Raw genomic sequence first — 16,686 nt, 5'->3', positions numbered from 1 at the left:
TTCTAAGAAACTGCTAGTACTTATCAGAAGAAGCAGTCGAACAACAGGAGAGATCAGCAGTCTGTGAGTGTTTACTTTTCCCAGTAGATTTTAGCGCGGCTGTGTTGCTAGGAAGTGTGTTTTACCGTGTTTTTACTATGGTAAAAACGCACGTGTGACTTTGTTTGTGCGTCGTGACTGGTTAGTTTCGCTTGACTAAACAGGAGGGCGGGACCTAAGCCAGTTAAAGTATTTATTCTAAGAAACTGCTAGTACTTATCAGAAGAAGCAGTCGAACAACAGGAGAGATCAGCAGTCTGTGAGTGTTTACTTTTCCCAGTAGATTTTAGCGCGGCTGTGTTGCTAGGAAGTGTGTTTTACCGTGTTTTTACTATGGTAAAAACGCACGTGTGACTTTGTTTGTGCGTCGTGACTGGTTAGTTTCGCTTGACTAAACAGGAGGGCGGGACCTAAGCCAGTTAAAGTATTTATTCTAAGAAACTGCTAGTACTTATCAGAAGAAGCAGTCGAACAACAGGAGAGATCAGCAGTCTGTGAGTGTTTACTTTTCCCAGTAGATTTTAGCGCGGCTGTGTTGCTAGGAAGTGTGTTTTACCGTGTTTTTACTATGGTAAAAACGCACGTGTGACTTTGTTTGTGCGTCGTGACTGGTTAGTTTCGCTTGACTAAACAGGAGGGCGGGACCTAAGCCAGTTAAAGTATTTATTCTAAGAAACTGCTAGTACTTATCAGAAGAAGCAGTCGAACAACAGGAGAGATCAGCAGTCTGTGAGTGTTTACTTTTCCCAGTAGATTTTAGCGCGGCTGTGTTGCTAGGAAGTGTGTTTTACCGTGTTTTTACTATGGTAAAAACGCACGTGTGACTTTGTTTGTGCGTCGTGACTGGTTAGTTTCGCTTGACTAAACAGGAGGGCGGGACCTAAGCCAGTTAAAGTATTTATTCTAAGAAACTGCTAGTACTTATCAGAAGAAGCAGTCGAACAACAGGAGAGATCAGCAGTCTGTGAGTGTTTACTTTTCCCAGTAGATTTTAGCGCGGCTGTGTTGCTAGGAAGTGTGTTTTACCGTGTTTTTACTATGGTAAAAACGCACGTGTGACTTTGTTTGTGCGTCGTGACTGGTTAGTTTCGCTTGACTAAACAGGAGGGCGGGACCTAAGCCAGTTAAAGTATTTATTCTAAGAAACTGCTAGTACTTATCAGAAGAAGCAGTCGAACAACAGGAGAGATCAGCAGTCTGTGAGTGTTTACTTTTCCCAGTAGATTTTAGCGCGGCTGTGTTGCTAGGAAGTGTGTTTTACCGTGTTTTTACTATGGTAAAAACGCACGTGTGACTTTGTTTGTGCGTCGTGACTGGTTAGTTTCGCTTGACTAAACAGGAGGGCGGGACCTAAGCCAGTTAAAGTATTTATTCTAAGAAACTGCTAGTACTTATCAGAAGAAGCAGTCGAACAACAGGAGAGATCAGCAGTCTGTGAGTGTTTACTTTTCCCAGTAGATTTTAGCGCGGCTGTGTTGCTAGGAAGTGTGTTTTACCGTGTTTTTACTATGGTAAAAACGCACGTGTGACTTTGTTTGTGCGTCGTGACTGGTTAGTTTCGCTTGACTAAACAGGAGGGCGGGACCTAAGCCAGTTAAAGTATTTATTCTAAGAAACTGCTAGTACTTATCAGAAGAAGCAGTCGAACAACAGGAGAGATCAGCAGTCTGTGAGTGTTTACTTTTCCCAGTAGATTTTAGCGCGGCTGTGTTGCTAGGAAGTGTGTTTTACCGTGTTTTTACTATGGTAAAAACGCACGTGTGACTTTGTTTGTGCGTCGTGACTGGTTAGTTTCGCTTGACTAAACAGGAGGGCGGGACCTAAGCCAGTTAAAGTATTTATTCTAAGAAACTGCTAGTACTTATCAGAAGAAGCAGTCGAACAACAGGAGAGATCAGCAGTCTGTGAGTGTTTACTTTTCCCAGTAGATTTTAGCGCGGCTGTGTTGCTAGGAAGTGTGTTTTACCGTGTTTTTACTATGGTAAAAACGCACGTGTGACTTTGTTTGTGCGTCGTGACTGGTTAGTTTCGCTTGACTAAACAGGAGGGCGGGACCTAAGCCAGTTAAAGTATTTATTCTAAGAAACTGCTAGTACTTATCAGAAGAAGCAGTCGAACAACAGGAGAGATCAGCAGTCTGTGAGTGTTTACTTTTCCCAGTAGATTTTAGCGCGGCTGTGTTGCTAGGAAGTGTGTTTTACCGTGTTTTTACTATGGTAAAAACGCACGTGTGACTTTGTTTGTGCGTCGTGACTGGTTAGTTTCGCTTGACTAAACAGGAGGGCGGGACCTAAGCCAGTTAAAGTATTTATTCTAAGAAACTGCTAGTACTTATCAGAAGAAGCAGTCGAACAACAGGAGAGATCAGCAGTCTGTGAGTGTTTACTTTTCCCAGTAGATTTTAGCGCGGCTGTGTTGCTAGGAAGTGTGTTTTACCGTGTTTTTACTATGGTAAAAACGCACGTGTGACTTTGTTTGTGCGTCGTGACTGGTTAGTTTCGCTTGACTAAACAGGAGGGCGGGACCTAAGCCAGTTAAAGTATTTATTCTAAGAAACTGCTAGTACTTATCAGAAGAAGCAGTCGAACAACAGGAGAGATCAGCAGTCTGTGAGTGTTTACTTTTCCCAGTAGATTTTAGCGCGGCTGTGTTGCTAGGAAGTGTGTTTTACCGTGTTTTTACTATGGTAAAAACGCACGTGTGACTTTGTTTGTGCGTCGTGACTGGTTAGTTTCGCTTGACTAAACAGGAGGGCGGGACCTAAGCCAGTTAAAGTATTTATTCTAAGAAACTGCTAGTACTTATCAGAAGAAGCAGTCGAACAACAGGAGAGATCAGCAGTCTGTGAGTGTTTACTTTTCCCAGTAGATTTTAGCGCGGCTGTGTTGCTAGGAAGTGTGTTTTACCGTGTTTTTACTATGGTAAAAACGCACGTGTGACTTTGTTTGTGCGTCGTGACTGGTTAGTTTCGCTTGACTAAACAGGAGGGCGGGACCTAAGCCAGTTAAAGTATTTATTCTAAGAAACTGCTAGTACTTATCAGAAGAAGCAGTCGAACAACAGGAGAGATCAGCAGTCTGTGAGTGTTTACTTTTCCCAGTAGATTTTAGCGCGGCTGTGTTGCTAGGAAGTGTGTTTTACCGTGTTTTTACTATGGTAAAAACGCACGTGTGACTTTGTTTGTGCGTCGTGACTGGTTAGTTTCGCTTGACTAAACAGGAGGGCGGGACCTAAGCCAGTTAAAGTATTTATTCTAAGAAACTGCTAGTACTTATCAGAAGAAGCAGTCGAACAACAGGAGAGATCAGCAGTCTGTGAGTGTTTACTTTTCCCAGTAGATTTTAGCGCGGCTGTGTTGCTAGGAAGTGTGTTTTACCGTGTTTTTACTATGGTAAAAACGCACGTGTGACTTTGTTTGTGCGTCGTGACTGGTTAGTTTCGCTTGACTAAACAGGAGGGCGGGACCTAAGCCAGTTAAAGTATTTATTCTAAGAAACTGCTAGTACTTATCAGAAGAAGCAGTCGAACAACAGGAGAGATCAGCAGTCTGTGAGTGTTTACTTTTCCCAGTAGATTTTAGCGCGGCTGTGTTGCTAGGAAGTGTGTTTTACCGTGTTTTTACTATGGTAAAAACGCACGTGTGACTTTGTTTGTGCGTCGTGACTGGTTAGTTTCGCTTGACTAAACAGGAGGGCGGGACCTAAGCCAGTTAAAGTATTTATTCTAAGAAACTGCTAGTACTTATCAGAAGAAGCAGTCGAACAACAGGAGAGATCAGCAGTCTGTGAGTGTTTACTTTTCCCAGTAGATTTTAGCGCGGCTGTGTTGCTAGGAAGTGTGTTTTACCGTGTTTTTACTATGGTAAAAACGCACGTGTGACTTTGTTTGTGCGTCGTGACTGGTTAGTTTCGCTTGACTAAACAGGAGGGCGGGACCTAAGCCAGTTAAAGTATTTATTCTAAGAAACTGCTAGTACTTATCAGAAGAAGCAGTCGAACAACAGGAGAGATCAGCAGTCTGTGAGTGTTTACTTTTCCCAGTAGATTTTAGCGCGGCTGTGTTGCTAGGAAGTGTGTTTTACCGTGTTTTTACTATGGTAAAAACGCACGTGTGACTTTGTTTGTGCGTCGTGACTGGTTAGTTTCGCTTGACTAAACAGGAGGGCGGGACCTAAGCCAGTTAAAGTATTTATTCTAAGAAACTGCTAGTACTTATCAGAAGAAGCAGTCGAACAACAGGAGAGATCAGCAGTCTGTGAGTGTTTACTTTTCCCAGTAGATTTTAGCGCGGCTGTGTTGCTAGGAAGTGTGTTTTACCGTGTTTTTACTATGGTAAAAACGCACGTGTGACTTTGTTTGTGCGTCGTGACTGGTTAGTTTCGCTTGACTAAACAGGAGGGCGGGACCTAAGCCAGTTAAAGTATTTATTCTAAGAAACTGCTAGTACTTATCAGAAGAAGCAGTCGAACAACAGGAGAGATCAGCAGTCTGTGAGTGTTTACTTTTCCCAGTAGATTTTAGCGCGGCTGTGTTGCTAGGAAGTGTGTTTTACCGTGTTTTTACTATGGTAAAAACGCACGTGTGACTTTGTTTGTGCGTCGTGACTGGTTAGTTTCGCTTGACTAAACAGGAGGGCGGGACCTAAGCCAGTTAAAGTATTTATTCTAAGAAACTGCTAGTACTTATCAGAAGAAGCAGTCGAACAACAGGAGAGATCAGCAGTCTGTGAGTGTTTACTTTTCCCAGTAGATTTTAGCGCGGCTGTGTTGCTAGGAAGTGTGTTTTACCGTGTTTTTACTATGGTAAAAACGCACGTGTGACTTTGTTTGTGCGTCGTGACTGGTTAGTTTCGCTTGACTAAACAGGAGGGCGGGACCTAAGCCAGTTAAAGTATTTATTCTAAGAAACTGCTAGTACTTATCAGAAGAAGCAGTCGAACAACAGGAGAGATCAGCAGTCTGTGAGTGTTTACTTTTCCCAGTAGATTTTAGCGCGGCTGTGTTGCTAGGAAGTGTGTTTTACCGTGTTTTTACTATGGTAAAAACGCACGTGTGACTTTGTTTGTGCGTCGTGACTGGTTAGTTTCGCTTGACTAAACAGGAGGGCGGGACCTAAGCCAGTTAAAGTATTTATTCTAAGAAACTGCTAGTACTTATCAGAAGAAGCAGTCGAACAACAGGAGAGATCAGCAGTCTGTGAGTGTTTACTTTTCCCAGTAGATTTTAGCGCGGCTGTGTTGCTAGGAAGTGTGTTTTACCGTGTTTTTACTATGGTAAAAACGCACGTGTGACTTTGTTTGTGCGTCGTGACTGGTTAGTTTCGCTTGACTAAACAGGAGGGCGGGACCTAAGCCAGTTAAAGTATTTATTCTAAGAAACTGCTAGTACTTATCAGAAGAAGCAGTCGAACAACAGGAGAGATCAGCAGTCTGTGAGTGTTTACTTTTCCCAGTAGATTTTAGCGCGGCTGTGTTGCTAGGAAGTGTGTTTTACCGTGTTTTTACTATGGTAAAAACGCACGTGTGACTTTGTTTGTGCGTCGTGACTGGTTAGTTTCGCTTGACTAAACAGGAGGGCGGGACCTAAGCCAGTTAAAGTATTTATTCTAAGAAACTGCTAGTACTTATCAGAAGAAGCAGTCGAACAACAGGAGAGATCAGCAGTCTGTGAGTGTTTACTTTTCCCAGTAGATTTTAGCGCGGCTGTGTTGCTAGGAAGTGTGTTTTACCGTGTTTTTACTATGGTAAAAACGCACGTGTGACTTTGTTTGTGCGTCGTGACTGGTTAGTTTCGCTTGACTAAACAGGAGGGCGGGACCTAAGCCAGTTAAAGTATTTATTCTAAGAAACTGCTAGTACTTATCAGAAGAAGCAGTCGAACAACAGGAGAGATCAGCAGTCTGTGAGTGTTTACTTTTCCCAGTAGATTTTAGCGCGGCTGTGTTGCTAGGAAGTGTGTTTTACCGTGTTTTTACTATGGTAAAAACGCACGTGTGACTTTGTTTGTGCGTCGTGACTGGTTAGTTTCGCTTGACTAAACAGGAGGGCGGGACCTAAGCCAGTTAAAGTATTTATTCTAAGAAACTGCTAGTACTTATCAGAAGAAGCAGTCGAACAACAGGAGAGATCAGCAGTCTGTGAGTGTTTACTTTTCCCAGTAGATTTTAGCGCGGCTGTGTTGCTAGGAAGTGTGTTTTACCGTGTTTTTACTATGGTAAAAACGCACGTGTGACTTTGTTTGTGCGTCGTGACTGGTTAGTTTCGCTTGACTAAACAGGAGGGCGGGACCTAAGCCAGTTAAAGTATTTATTCTAAGAAACTGCTAGTACTTATCAGAAGAAGCAGTCGAACAACAGGAGAGATCAGCAGTCTGTGAGTGTTTACTTTTCCCAGTAGATTTTAGCGCGGCTGTGTTGCTAGGAAGTGTGTTTTACCGTGTTTTTACTATGGTAAAAACGCACGTGTGACTTTGTTTGTGCGTCGTGACTGGTTAGTTTCGCTTGACTAAACAGGAGGGCGGGACCTAAGCCAGTTAAAGTATTTATTCTAAGAAACTGCTAGTACTTATCAGAAGAAGCAGTCGAACAACAGGAGAGATCAGCAGTCTGTGAGTGTTTACTTTTCCCAGTAGATTTTAGCGCGGCTGTGTTGCTAGGAAGTGTGTTTTACCGTGTTTTTACTATGGTAAAAACGCACGTGTGACTTTGTTTGTGCGTCGTGACTGGTTAGTTTCGCTTGACTAAACAGGAGGGCGGGACCTAAGCCAGTTAAAGTATTTATTCTAAGAAACTGCTAGTACTTATCAGAAGAAGCAGTCGAACAACAGGAGAGATCAGCAGTCTGTGAGTGTTTACTTTTCCCAGTAGATTTTAGCGCGGCTGTGTTGCTAGGAAGTGTGTTTTACCGTGTTTTTACTATGGTAAAAACGCACGTGTGACTTTGTTTGTGCGTCGTGACTGGTTAGTTTCGCTTGACTAAACAGGAGGGCGGGACCTAAGCCAGTTAAAGTATTTATTCTAAGAAACTGCTAGTACTTATCAGAAGAAGCAGTCGAACAACAGGAGAGATCAGCAGTCTGTGAGTGTTTACTTTTCCCAGTAGATTTTAGCGCGGCTGTGTTGCTAGGAAGTGTGTTTTACCGTGTTTTTACTATGGTAAAAACGCACGTGTGACTTTGTTTGTGCGTCGTGACTGGTTAGTTTCGCTTGACTAAACAGGAGGGCGGGACCTAAGCCAGTTAAAGTATTTATTCTAAGAAACTGCTAGTACTTATCAGAAGAAGCAGTCGAACAACAGGAGAGATCAGCAGTCTGTGAGTGTTTACTTTTCCCAGTAGATTTTAGCGCGGCTGTGTTGCTAGGAAGTGTGTTTTACCGTGTTTTTACTATGGTAAAAACGCACGTGTGACTTTGTTTGTGCGTCGTGACTGGTTAGTTTCGCTTGACTAAACAGGAGGGCGGGACCTAAGCCAGTTAAAGTATTTATTCTAAGAAACTGCTAGTACTTATCAGAAGAAGCAGTCGAACAACAGGAGAGATCAGCAGTCTGTGAGTGTTTACTTTTCCCAGTAGATTTTAGCGCGGCTGTGTTGCTAGGAAGTGTGTTTTACCGTGTTTTTACTATGGTAAAAACGCACGTGTGACTTTGTTTGTGCGTCGTGACTGGTTAGTTTCGCTTGACTAAACAGGAGGGCGGGACCTAAGCCAGTTAAAGTATTTATTCTAAGAAACTGCTAGTACTTATCAGAAGAAGCAGTCGAACAACAGGAGAGATCAGCAGTCTGTGAGTGTTTACTTTTCCCAGTAGATTTTAGCGCGGCTGTGTTGCTAGGAAGTGTGTTTTACCGTGTTTTTACTATGGTAAAAACGCACGTGTGACTTTGTTTGTGCGTCGTGACTGGTTAGTTTCGCTTGACTAAACAGGAGGGCGGGACCTAAGCCAGTTAAAGTATTTATTCTAAGAAACTGCTAGTACTTATCAGAAGAAGCAGTCGAACAACAGGAGAGATCAGCAGTCTGTGAGTGTTTACTTTTCCCAGTAGATTTTAGCGCGGCTGTGTTGCTAGGAAGTGTGTTTTACCGTGTTTTTACTATGGTAAAAACGCACGTGTGACTTTGTTTGTGCGTCGTGACTGGTTAGTTTCGCTTGACTAAACAGGAGGGCGGGACCTAAGCCAGTTAAAGTATTTATTCTAAGAAACTGCTAGTACTTATCAGAAGAAGCAGTCGAACAACAGGAGAGATCAGCAGTCTGTGAGTGTTTACTTTTCCCAGTAGATTTTAGCGCGGCTGTGTTGCTAGGAAGTGTGTTTTACCGTGTTTTTACTATGGTAAAAACGCACGTGTGACTTTGTTTGTGCGTCGTGACTGGTTAGTTTCGCTTGACTAAACAGGAGGGCGGGACCTGCTGTATTCAATAAAGAGGTATTAGGTGTGTATAAAATTGGTTAGTGCACCGCGGCAGCGGTCGCGGCAGCCCTCGTGTGAAGACCTCATCGTGTGAAGACCGAAGAGTGTAAAGACCAACGACTCTACCTGTGCGACTCCACCGAGCAAGGACACCAACAAGGCACTTGAGTATTAATTTTCCCTATTTATTCCTTTACTTTCTCGTCTACACAACTTTTTCATCTGATCTATTTGTTTGTGACCTTACACTATGTGTTTTCAAATCCCTACTATTACTAACACACGTAAATCAAATGTCACACGTCAGAGGCAGTCCAATCCTAACAACCTGCGTACTTTTCCGGTGTCTTCTAGTACTATATTCTCTTTTCCTATTGGTCTCTGGAATTGCCAGTCCGCTGTAAACAAAGCTGATTTCATTACATCTATTTCTAGTCATTTGGGTCTCAGTCTACTGGCCCTGACTGAGACCTGGATCAGACCAGAGGACACTGCCACACCAGCTGCCCTCTCCACTAAATTCACTTTCTCACACACCCCTCGCCTGACTGGAAGGGGTGGTGGTACTGGTCTGCTCATCTCAAACGATTGGAAATTTGATCATTTACTAACTCTGTGTGACAACAGCTCTTTTGAATCACATTCAATTACTATCACTAGCCCTATTAATATCCATTTTGTAGTTGTATATCGTCCCCCAGGGCAGCTCGGCAGTTTCTTGGAAGAGCTTGATGTGCTACTCTCGTCCTTCCCTGAGGATGGTACTCCTCTCGTTGTTCTTGGAGACTTCAACATCCACCTAGAAAAACCTCAGGCTGCTGATTTCCACACTCTGCTTGCCTCATTTGACCTCAAGCGAGTATCTACTGCGACTACTCACAGATCAGGTAATATATTGGACCTTATCTACACACGCTACTGCTCCACTGACCATACACTGGTCACTCCACTGCACACCTCAGATCACTTCCTCCTCACTCTCAACATCAACCTGCCACGGAACACAACACACACTCCTCCACAGGTCACTTTTCGGCGAAACCTACGCTCACTCTCACCCTCTCGTCTATCCTCTCTGGTCTCATCCACACTCTTCAGACTCTCGCATGCTTTTCAAAACCTTCTCCTCTCTTCTCAACCCTCCTCCTCCTCCTCCTTCATCAACACTAAATGCTGACGATTTTGCTACATTCTTTATAAATAAAACAACCTCCATCAGCGGCCAATTTAGCAATCCACAAATTGACACACACACTTTTCCAGCTAACACGCACTCTCTACCCTCCTTCTCTCTACTCTCAGAGACAGAAGTCTCCAATCTCCTCCTTTCCAATCGCCCTACCACCTGTCCGCTTGATCCTATTCCCACTAACCTACTTCAAGCCATTTCATCCTCAGTTGTACCCACACTCACACACATCATAAACACCTCTCTTCACACTGGTACCTTTCCCACAGCATTTAAGCAGGCTCGTGTAACCCCACTGCTTAAGAAACCCACTCTAAATCCAGCACATCTGGAGAATTACAGACCAGTATCTCTCCTTCCATTCGTCGCGAAAACACTTGAGCGAGTTGTTTTCAACCAGATCTCTTCCTTCCTTACACAGAACAACCTCTTGGACAACAATCAATCTGGTTTCAAAAGCGGACACTCAACTGAGACGGCCCTGCTCTCAGTAATTGAAGCTCTGAGACTGGCAAGAGCAGCCTCCAAATCCTCAGTTCTCATCCTGCTGGATCTGTCTGCTGCCTTTGACACAGTTAACCACCAGATCCTCCTGTCAATCCTAAAGACGAAGGGCATCTCGGGAACCGCACTCCAATGGTTCAAGTCATACCTCTCAGGTAGGTCCTTTAGGGTTTCGTGGAGGGGTGAGGTGTCTAAGACACAACATCTAGCTACTGGAGTGCCTCAGGGCTCAGTGCTTGGACCACTTCTCTTCTCCATCTACATGACATCACTAGGATCTGTGATTCAGAAACATGGTTTTTCCTATCACTGCTACGCTGATGACACACAACTCTACCTCTCATTCCAGCCCGACGATCCGACGGTAGCTGATCGTATCTCAGCCTGCCTGACAGACATTTCTGGCTGGATGAAGGACCACCACCTTCAACTAAACCTTGCGAAGACAGAGCTACTCGTGGTCCCGGCCAACCCAACACTTCACCACAACTTCACCATTCAGCTAGACTCGTCATCCATAACTCCATCTAGATCAGCCAGGAACCTTGGTGTGGTAATTGATGATCAATTGAACTTCACAGACCACATTGCAAGAACTGCCCGGTCATGTAGATTTGCCTTGTACAACATTAGGAGGATCAGACCCTTCCTATCAGAACATGCTACTCAACTCCTTGTCCAAGCGCTTGTTTTATCCAGACTTGACTATTGCAACGCTCTCCTGGCTGGTCTTCCAGCTTGCACAGTCAAACCTCTGCAACTGATCCAGAACGCCGCAGCTAGAGTGGTCTTTAACGAGCCGAAAAGGGCACATGTCACTCCTCTCCTCACAAAACTGCACTGGTTGCCAGTTGCCGCTCGCATCAAATTCAAGTCACTGACGTTTGCCTACAGAACAACCACTGGTTCTGCTCCCTTTTACTTTAACTCTTTACTTCAGACTTATGTGCCTTCCAGGAACTTGCGCTCTGCAAGTGAACGGCGTCTTGTGGTGCCATCTCAAAGAGGCACAAAATCTCTTTCTCGGACCTTTACCATGACTGTTCCCTGCTGGTGGAATGATCTGCCGAACTCAACCAGAGCGGCTGAGTCCATAGCCACTTTTAAGAAACGGCTGAAGACACTTCTTTTTCGACAGCACTTGATCCAGTAATACTAACACTTTCTCTCTACTACTCTATTCTGTTCTATTAAAAAAAAAAAAAAAAAAAAAAAAAAAAAAAAAAATGCGTTTATTTAAACTGAGAAGGGTCATAGCACTTGCATTTTGTTGTCCTACTGCTAGTTTAACTGCTTCTATTGTTCTCATTTGTAAGTCGCTTTGGATAAAAGCGTCTGCTAAATGAATAAATGTAAATGTAAATGTACATCTTCATGGACACAACAATGATTTCCCTCGTGTGGTAATATTTTTCCTTGTAATAATGTATGGTTTTCTAAAAATGAGAACTGCTGCATCTGTGTGTAGATGAGATAAGCAGAGTGCATGCGTGTTGTGCACACGCTACATTGATTATGGCCAAGCATGCGCCCTTAAAATAGCATATGAATAACATGCGCAACACGCTACTGACTTTAGACTAGGTTTTTCCTGGTCTGTGGCGGAATTGTTTTCTAAACCTGCAAAATAGCATCAGGGAACGTTTGCGACGGAACACGCCTCCTCTTTGCGTTGAACCGCCCAACAGTTCATTTCCAAATTTACCGACGTGCGTCTGTGGAGGGAAAAGTCTGCTGTGCGCGGGTGCAAAATAGGAATGATATATGCGTCGGTGTACAAAGTCAATTGTGCTGGGTGCAAGATAGGGCCCTTAGTGTCTTTATACTGTCATATTTTTTGGCTTTGTCGCCTTTCCACCTTTGTTGCCATTGACTTGGCTCCCTTAGTTGGGGACATTAAATTTAACATTTAATTTAATATTCAACAAGAATATTGATCTGCCTGCATTGACACTATTATACAACAACTGAACTGAGCTGGACGATGACATCACAGTTTACTCCAGAGCGGACATTTACATTTACATTTATGCATTTGGCAGACGCTTTTATCCAAAGCGACTTACATTGCATTTCAAGGTACACATTTACATTCTTATCAGTTCTATCTATCTATCTATCTATCTATCTATCTATCTATCTATCTATCTATATCTATATCTATCTATCTATCTATCTATATATATATATATATATATATATATATATATATATATATATATATATATATATATATATAAATTAACTAAATTAATAACTTTTTTAAAACAAAAATGAAACATCACAGAACGCTGGACTGTGACGATATTTTCTTCTGGAAACAAACTTTTTTGCATTATTTTCCTGTTATCTCTAATTAGGGTTGTCAAAATGAATGCATGCGATTAATATCCTGGCCAAATTTGCTTTTTGTGCATTTTAGCAGGGCAAGTAAAAATTTAAATAAATAAATTAAATTTAAATCAATTAAAAGTTGTTATATTTTTAAAGCCTAATAAATGTTGATAGATTTCAATTATACTGTAATGCTGAATGCCTATAATTAATGGCTAAAATTAATGTTTTGGTTTTTTTTATAAAAAGGGCTACTGTCTTTATGTTGTTTCTACATGAATTTGGAGATTAAATGTGAAATTATTACAATATAAAAATATATAAAGATATATAAATATATAAATATATATATATTTATCGATTGACAGCACTATATATTATAATACAGCACTATATAATATAATATAATATAATATAATATATATATAATATAAAATTATATAATATAATATAATATAATATAATATAATATAATATAATACCTGTAACTGGAGCCATACACCGATGTCCACCACATGTAGTGCGGCAGCATTTCTCCTTTTTGGGACACTCACTGTCATCAGCACACAGCTCTTCATCCTTCTTGATACACCTTACTACTTCATAGTGTGTGTTTGGACACACTCCTGGCTTTACTGTTATACAGACACATGACAGAGCAGCCATATCACTGAATGCTGAATGATTTTTTCACTGTAGAAATAAATATTTTTGGAAGTTGTATCTATACAGTATGTTATTGGAATACGTTTTACTAGAAAGAACTATTTCAGTGTTTCTACTTTAAAATTTCATGTTTTATTCGTCGTGGGTTTTGTTGCTTTTGCTGTTGTTGCTGTAAGGACCTTTAAAATAACTGAAATTATTTGGTGAAATGATATGGACATGTACATAATGTGGTCAAGACCTGCCTGCCAACCTGTCGGATTCAAGCATTCAACAGTCACGTACACTCACCTAAAGGATTATTAGGAACACCATACTAATACTGTGTTTGACCCCCTTTCGCCTTCAGAACTGCCTTAAAGGTCCCATTCCATGGATAATTTTTTATAATTTAGAAATAAAAGGCATTTTTCCTAGCCTGATTTCATCACCTGATTTGAACGCTCTGTTTGAAGGGGCGTGTCTGCTGTGAGACTTCAATGTAAACGCCCACTGCTGTGATTGGCTGACATGCTTGCATATGAAATATCTGGCATTACATGTGGAACTATCTGGAAAACTTTTACTATTACAGCTATTATACGTTTTTACTATTACAGCTATCGGGATTAACGAATCGTGAGAAGTTTTTTAAGTATTTAGATCTATTTCAATCACATAAAAGGTTGCAGTGATGAGCATTGAGCAGATGACAGCCTGTTGATCGCGTGAAAAAAGATTTTATCATTGCAACGCAGTTTCTGCACTCACTAATGATTTCACCAATGCAAACATGAGGTATATAAATACAGTAAGAGATTCGTTGTGCAGTGTAACAGCGTCATTGATTTCATAACGAGTTTTGGCAAGTGTCCAGATAAACTCGCGCTGTGTGATTGACAGCTTGGGCGATTGGAAAGGGATTGTTCTTTGATCGCTTTCTGTATATTAATCACAGTTTAAGTAAGATTATTTTCATCCTACTAAGAGAAACGATATGAAGTTGATCGCTACTTCCATAGTAAATCACTACTTACCGCTTGCTTGAATATAGTTGAAATTGTCCCCTTCGTCAGTATGAAACGCTGAGAGAAGCCTGCTTGATATTATCCCAGGTTAGAAAAACAGTCCGTGGTGAAATTGGACAGAGCAAACTAACAACTTCGAATTAAACTTTTGCGGTATCCGATTATAGATAAACATCAACCACGTCTGTCGTTCGCCATCAATACGCCTGTATTCCTGTGGGCGGAGGTTAGTCAAAACACGGTTTTAATGACGTCATTAAAGAAGGAAGTAGAGGGATGTAGTCCAATCCAGCCGTTTTTTGTAGGCGACTTCTGTTAAATAAAATATCTCGCTTGGCATTGAACTTTGAGCTTTATAATTTTACAGATATTATTTATACTCTAACAACAACAACATTACACACTAACTAAAGTTTGAAACATGGGATCACGAAGAACGGGACCTTTAATTCTACGTGGCATTGATTCAACAAGGTGCTGAAAGCATTGTTTAGAAATGTTGGCACATATTGATAGGATAGCATCTTGCAGTTGATGGAGATTTGTGGGATGCACATCCAGGGCACGAAGCTCCCGTTCCACCACATCCCAAAGATGCTCTATTGGGTTGAGATCTGGTGACTGTGGGGGCCATTTTAGTACAGTGAACTCATTGTCATGTTCAAGAAACCAATTTGAAATGATTCGAGCTTTGTGACATGGTGCATTATCCTGTTGGAAGTAGCCATCAGAGGATGGGTACATGGTGGTCATAAAGGGATGGACATGGTCAGAAACAATGCTCAGGTAGGCCGTGGCATTTAAACGATGCCCAATTGGCACTAAGGGGCCTAAAGTGTGCCAAGAAAACATCCCCCACACCATTACACCACCACCACCAGCCTGCACAGTGGTAACAAGGCATGATGGATCCATGTTCTCATTCTGTTTACGCCAAATTCTGACTCTACCATCTGAATGTCTCAACAGAAATCGAGACTCATCAGACCAGGCAACATTTTTCCAGTCTTCAACTGTCCAATTTTGGTGAGCTTGTGCAAATTGTAGCCTCTTTTTCCTATTTGTAGTGGAGATGAGTGGTACCCGGTGGGGTCTTCTGCTGTTGTAGCCCATCCACCTCAAGGTTGTGCGTGTTGTGGCTTCACAAATGCTTTGCTGCATACCTCGGTTGTAACGAGTGGTTATTTCAGTCAAAGTTGCTCTTCTATCAGCTTGAATCAGTCGGCCCATTCTCCTCTGACCTCTAGCATCAACAAGGCATTTTCGCCCACAGGACTGCCGCATACTGGATGTTTTTCCCTTTTCACACCATTCTTTGTAAACCCTAGAAATGGTTGTGCGTGAAAATCCCAGTAACTGAGCAGATTGTGAAATACTCAGACTGGCCCGTCTGGCACCAACAACCATGCCACGCTCAAAATTGCTTAAAATCACCTTTCTTTCCCATTCTGACATTCAGTTTGGAGTTCAGGACATTGTCTTGACCAGGACCACACCCCTAAATGCATTGAAGCAACTGCCATGTGATTGGTTGATTAGATAATTGCATTAATGAGATATTGAACAGGTGTTCCTAATAATCCTTTAGGTGAGTGTATAATATAATATAATATAATATAATATAATATAATATAATATAATATAATATTTTTTAACCTTAGTTCATAGGTTTTCCATTTTGATTGTTCTTTACTTTGCTTTACTGTTTTATGTGTTTTCTATTTTATTGTTTTTTTCCTTGGCTTTTGTAAAGCACTTTGGTCAACAACAGTTGTTTTTAAATGTGCTATACAAATAAAATTGTATTGTATTGTATAATATAATTAGGGCTGTCAAAATTAACACGTTAAATGCAATTAATATTTTCAGTTTAATCGTTTAAAATATTTAACGCCATTAACGTAGCATCCATTTTTTTCCCCCTCATCCTTTGGTAAGCTTTACAATACATGATCATGCTCTCATTCAAGCAAATGCTTTTAAAACATTTCAGCACGATAAGACACAAAAGAGAACGCAGTGCGGTACTGGCAGTACTTACAGTGACAGCAGCCTAACAAACCTGCTGCTTAATGTCTGTCATTAACGTTAGTTAAAGAACAAAAGAGAGAAAATCTTTCACTGTTCTTGACCGAACTTTTGTAGCTTTAATAAGGATTAATCTATATTTAATTTATCATTTATGCAGTGAAGACTGTGAAGTGTTTGATGACTTTATTAAATTTCTGTATATCCTACCTATTAAACCTAAATCTTAAAGCACTGTTTAACAGTTTACATGGGTCAAAAACAATGAAAACAATCATTTTTTATGCAGTTTAGCAGGGCAAGTAAAAATCTGAACTGGTCTGACTGGGCCAATATAAAAAATTGAGCTCTGCTATATTGAAGAGCTGGTAAATGTGACATTCATTATAATGGGTTTATGTGAAGATTGTTTTAAGTTCATATAAATTAAAAGTTTAAAGCCTAATAAAGGTTAAAATTGAAATATTTCAATTATACTGTAATGCTGAATCATAGCTATAATTAATGGCTTTCA

At 41.3% G+C, this 16,686-nt stretch overlaps 1 protein-coding gene and 1 long non-coding RNA gene across 2 annotated transcripts in view; one reads left to right on the top strand and one right to left on the bottom strand.

Moving 5' to 3' along the window:
* The window catches only part of LOC307145649 (uncharacterized protein), a 296,817-nt gene that overhangs the window by 6,964 nt on the left and 273,167 nt on the right, over positions 1-16,686 (bottom strand). Inside the window, exon 16 of the mRNA XM_079849011.1 lies at positions 12,954-13,106. Coding sequence (XP_079705137.1) covers positions 12,954-13,106 — 153 coding nt within the window. The remainder of the gene's footprint in view (positions 1-12,953; positions 13,107-16,686) is intronic.
* Positions 8,991-11,329, top strand: LOC307146339. Its single transcript, XR_013819085.1, has 3 exons — positions 8,991-9,331; positions 10,055-10,292; positions 10,487-11,329. It is a non-coding gene; the product is annotated as an uncharacterized lncRNA (long non-coding RNA).

Source organism: Squalius cephalus (genome assembly GCF_949319135.1).
Source record: "Squalius cephalus genome assembly, chromosome: 18".
Lineage (NCBI taxonomy): Eukaryota > Metazoa > Chordata > Actinopteri > Cypriniformes > Leuciscidae > Squalius > Squalius cephalus.
The sequence above is the reverse complement of the archived record's forward strand: the minus strand, read 5'-3'. Positions and strand labels throughout refer to the sequence as shown.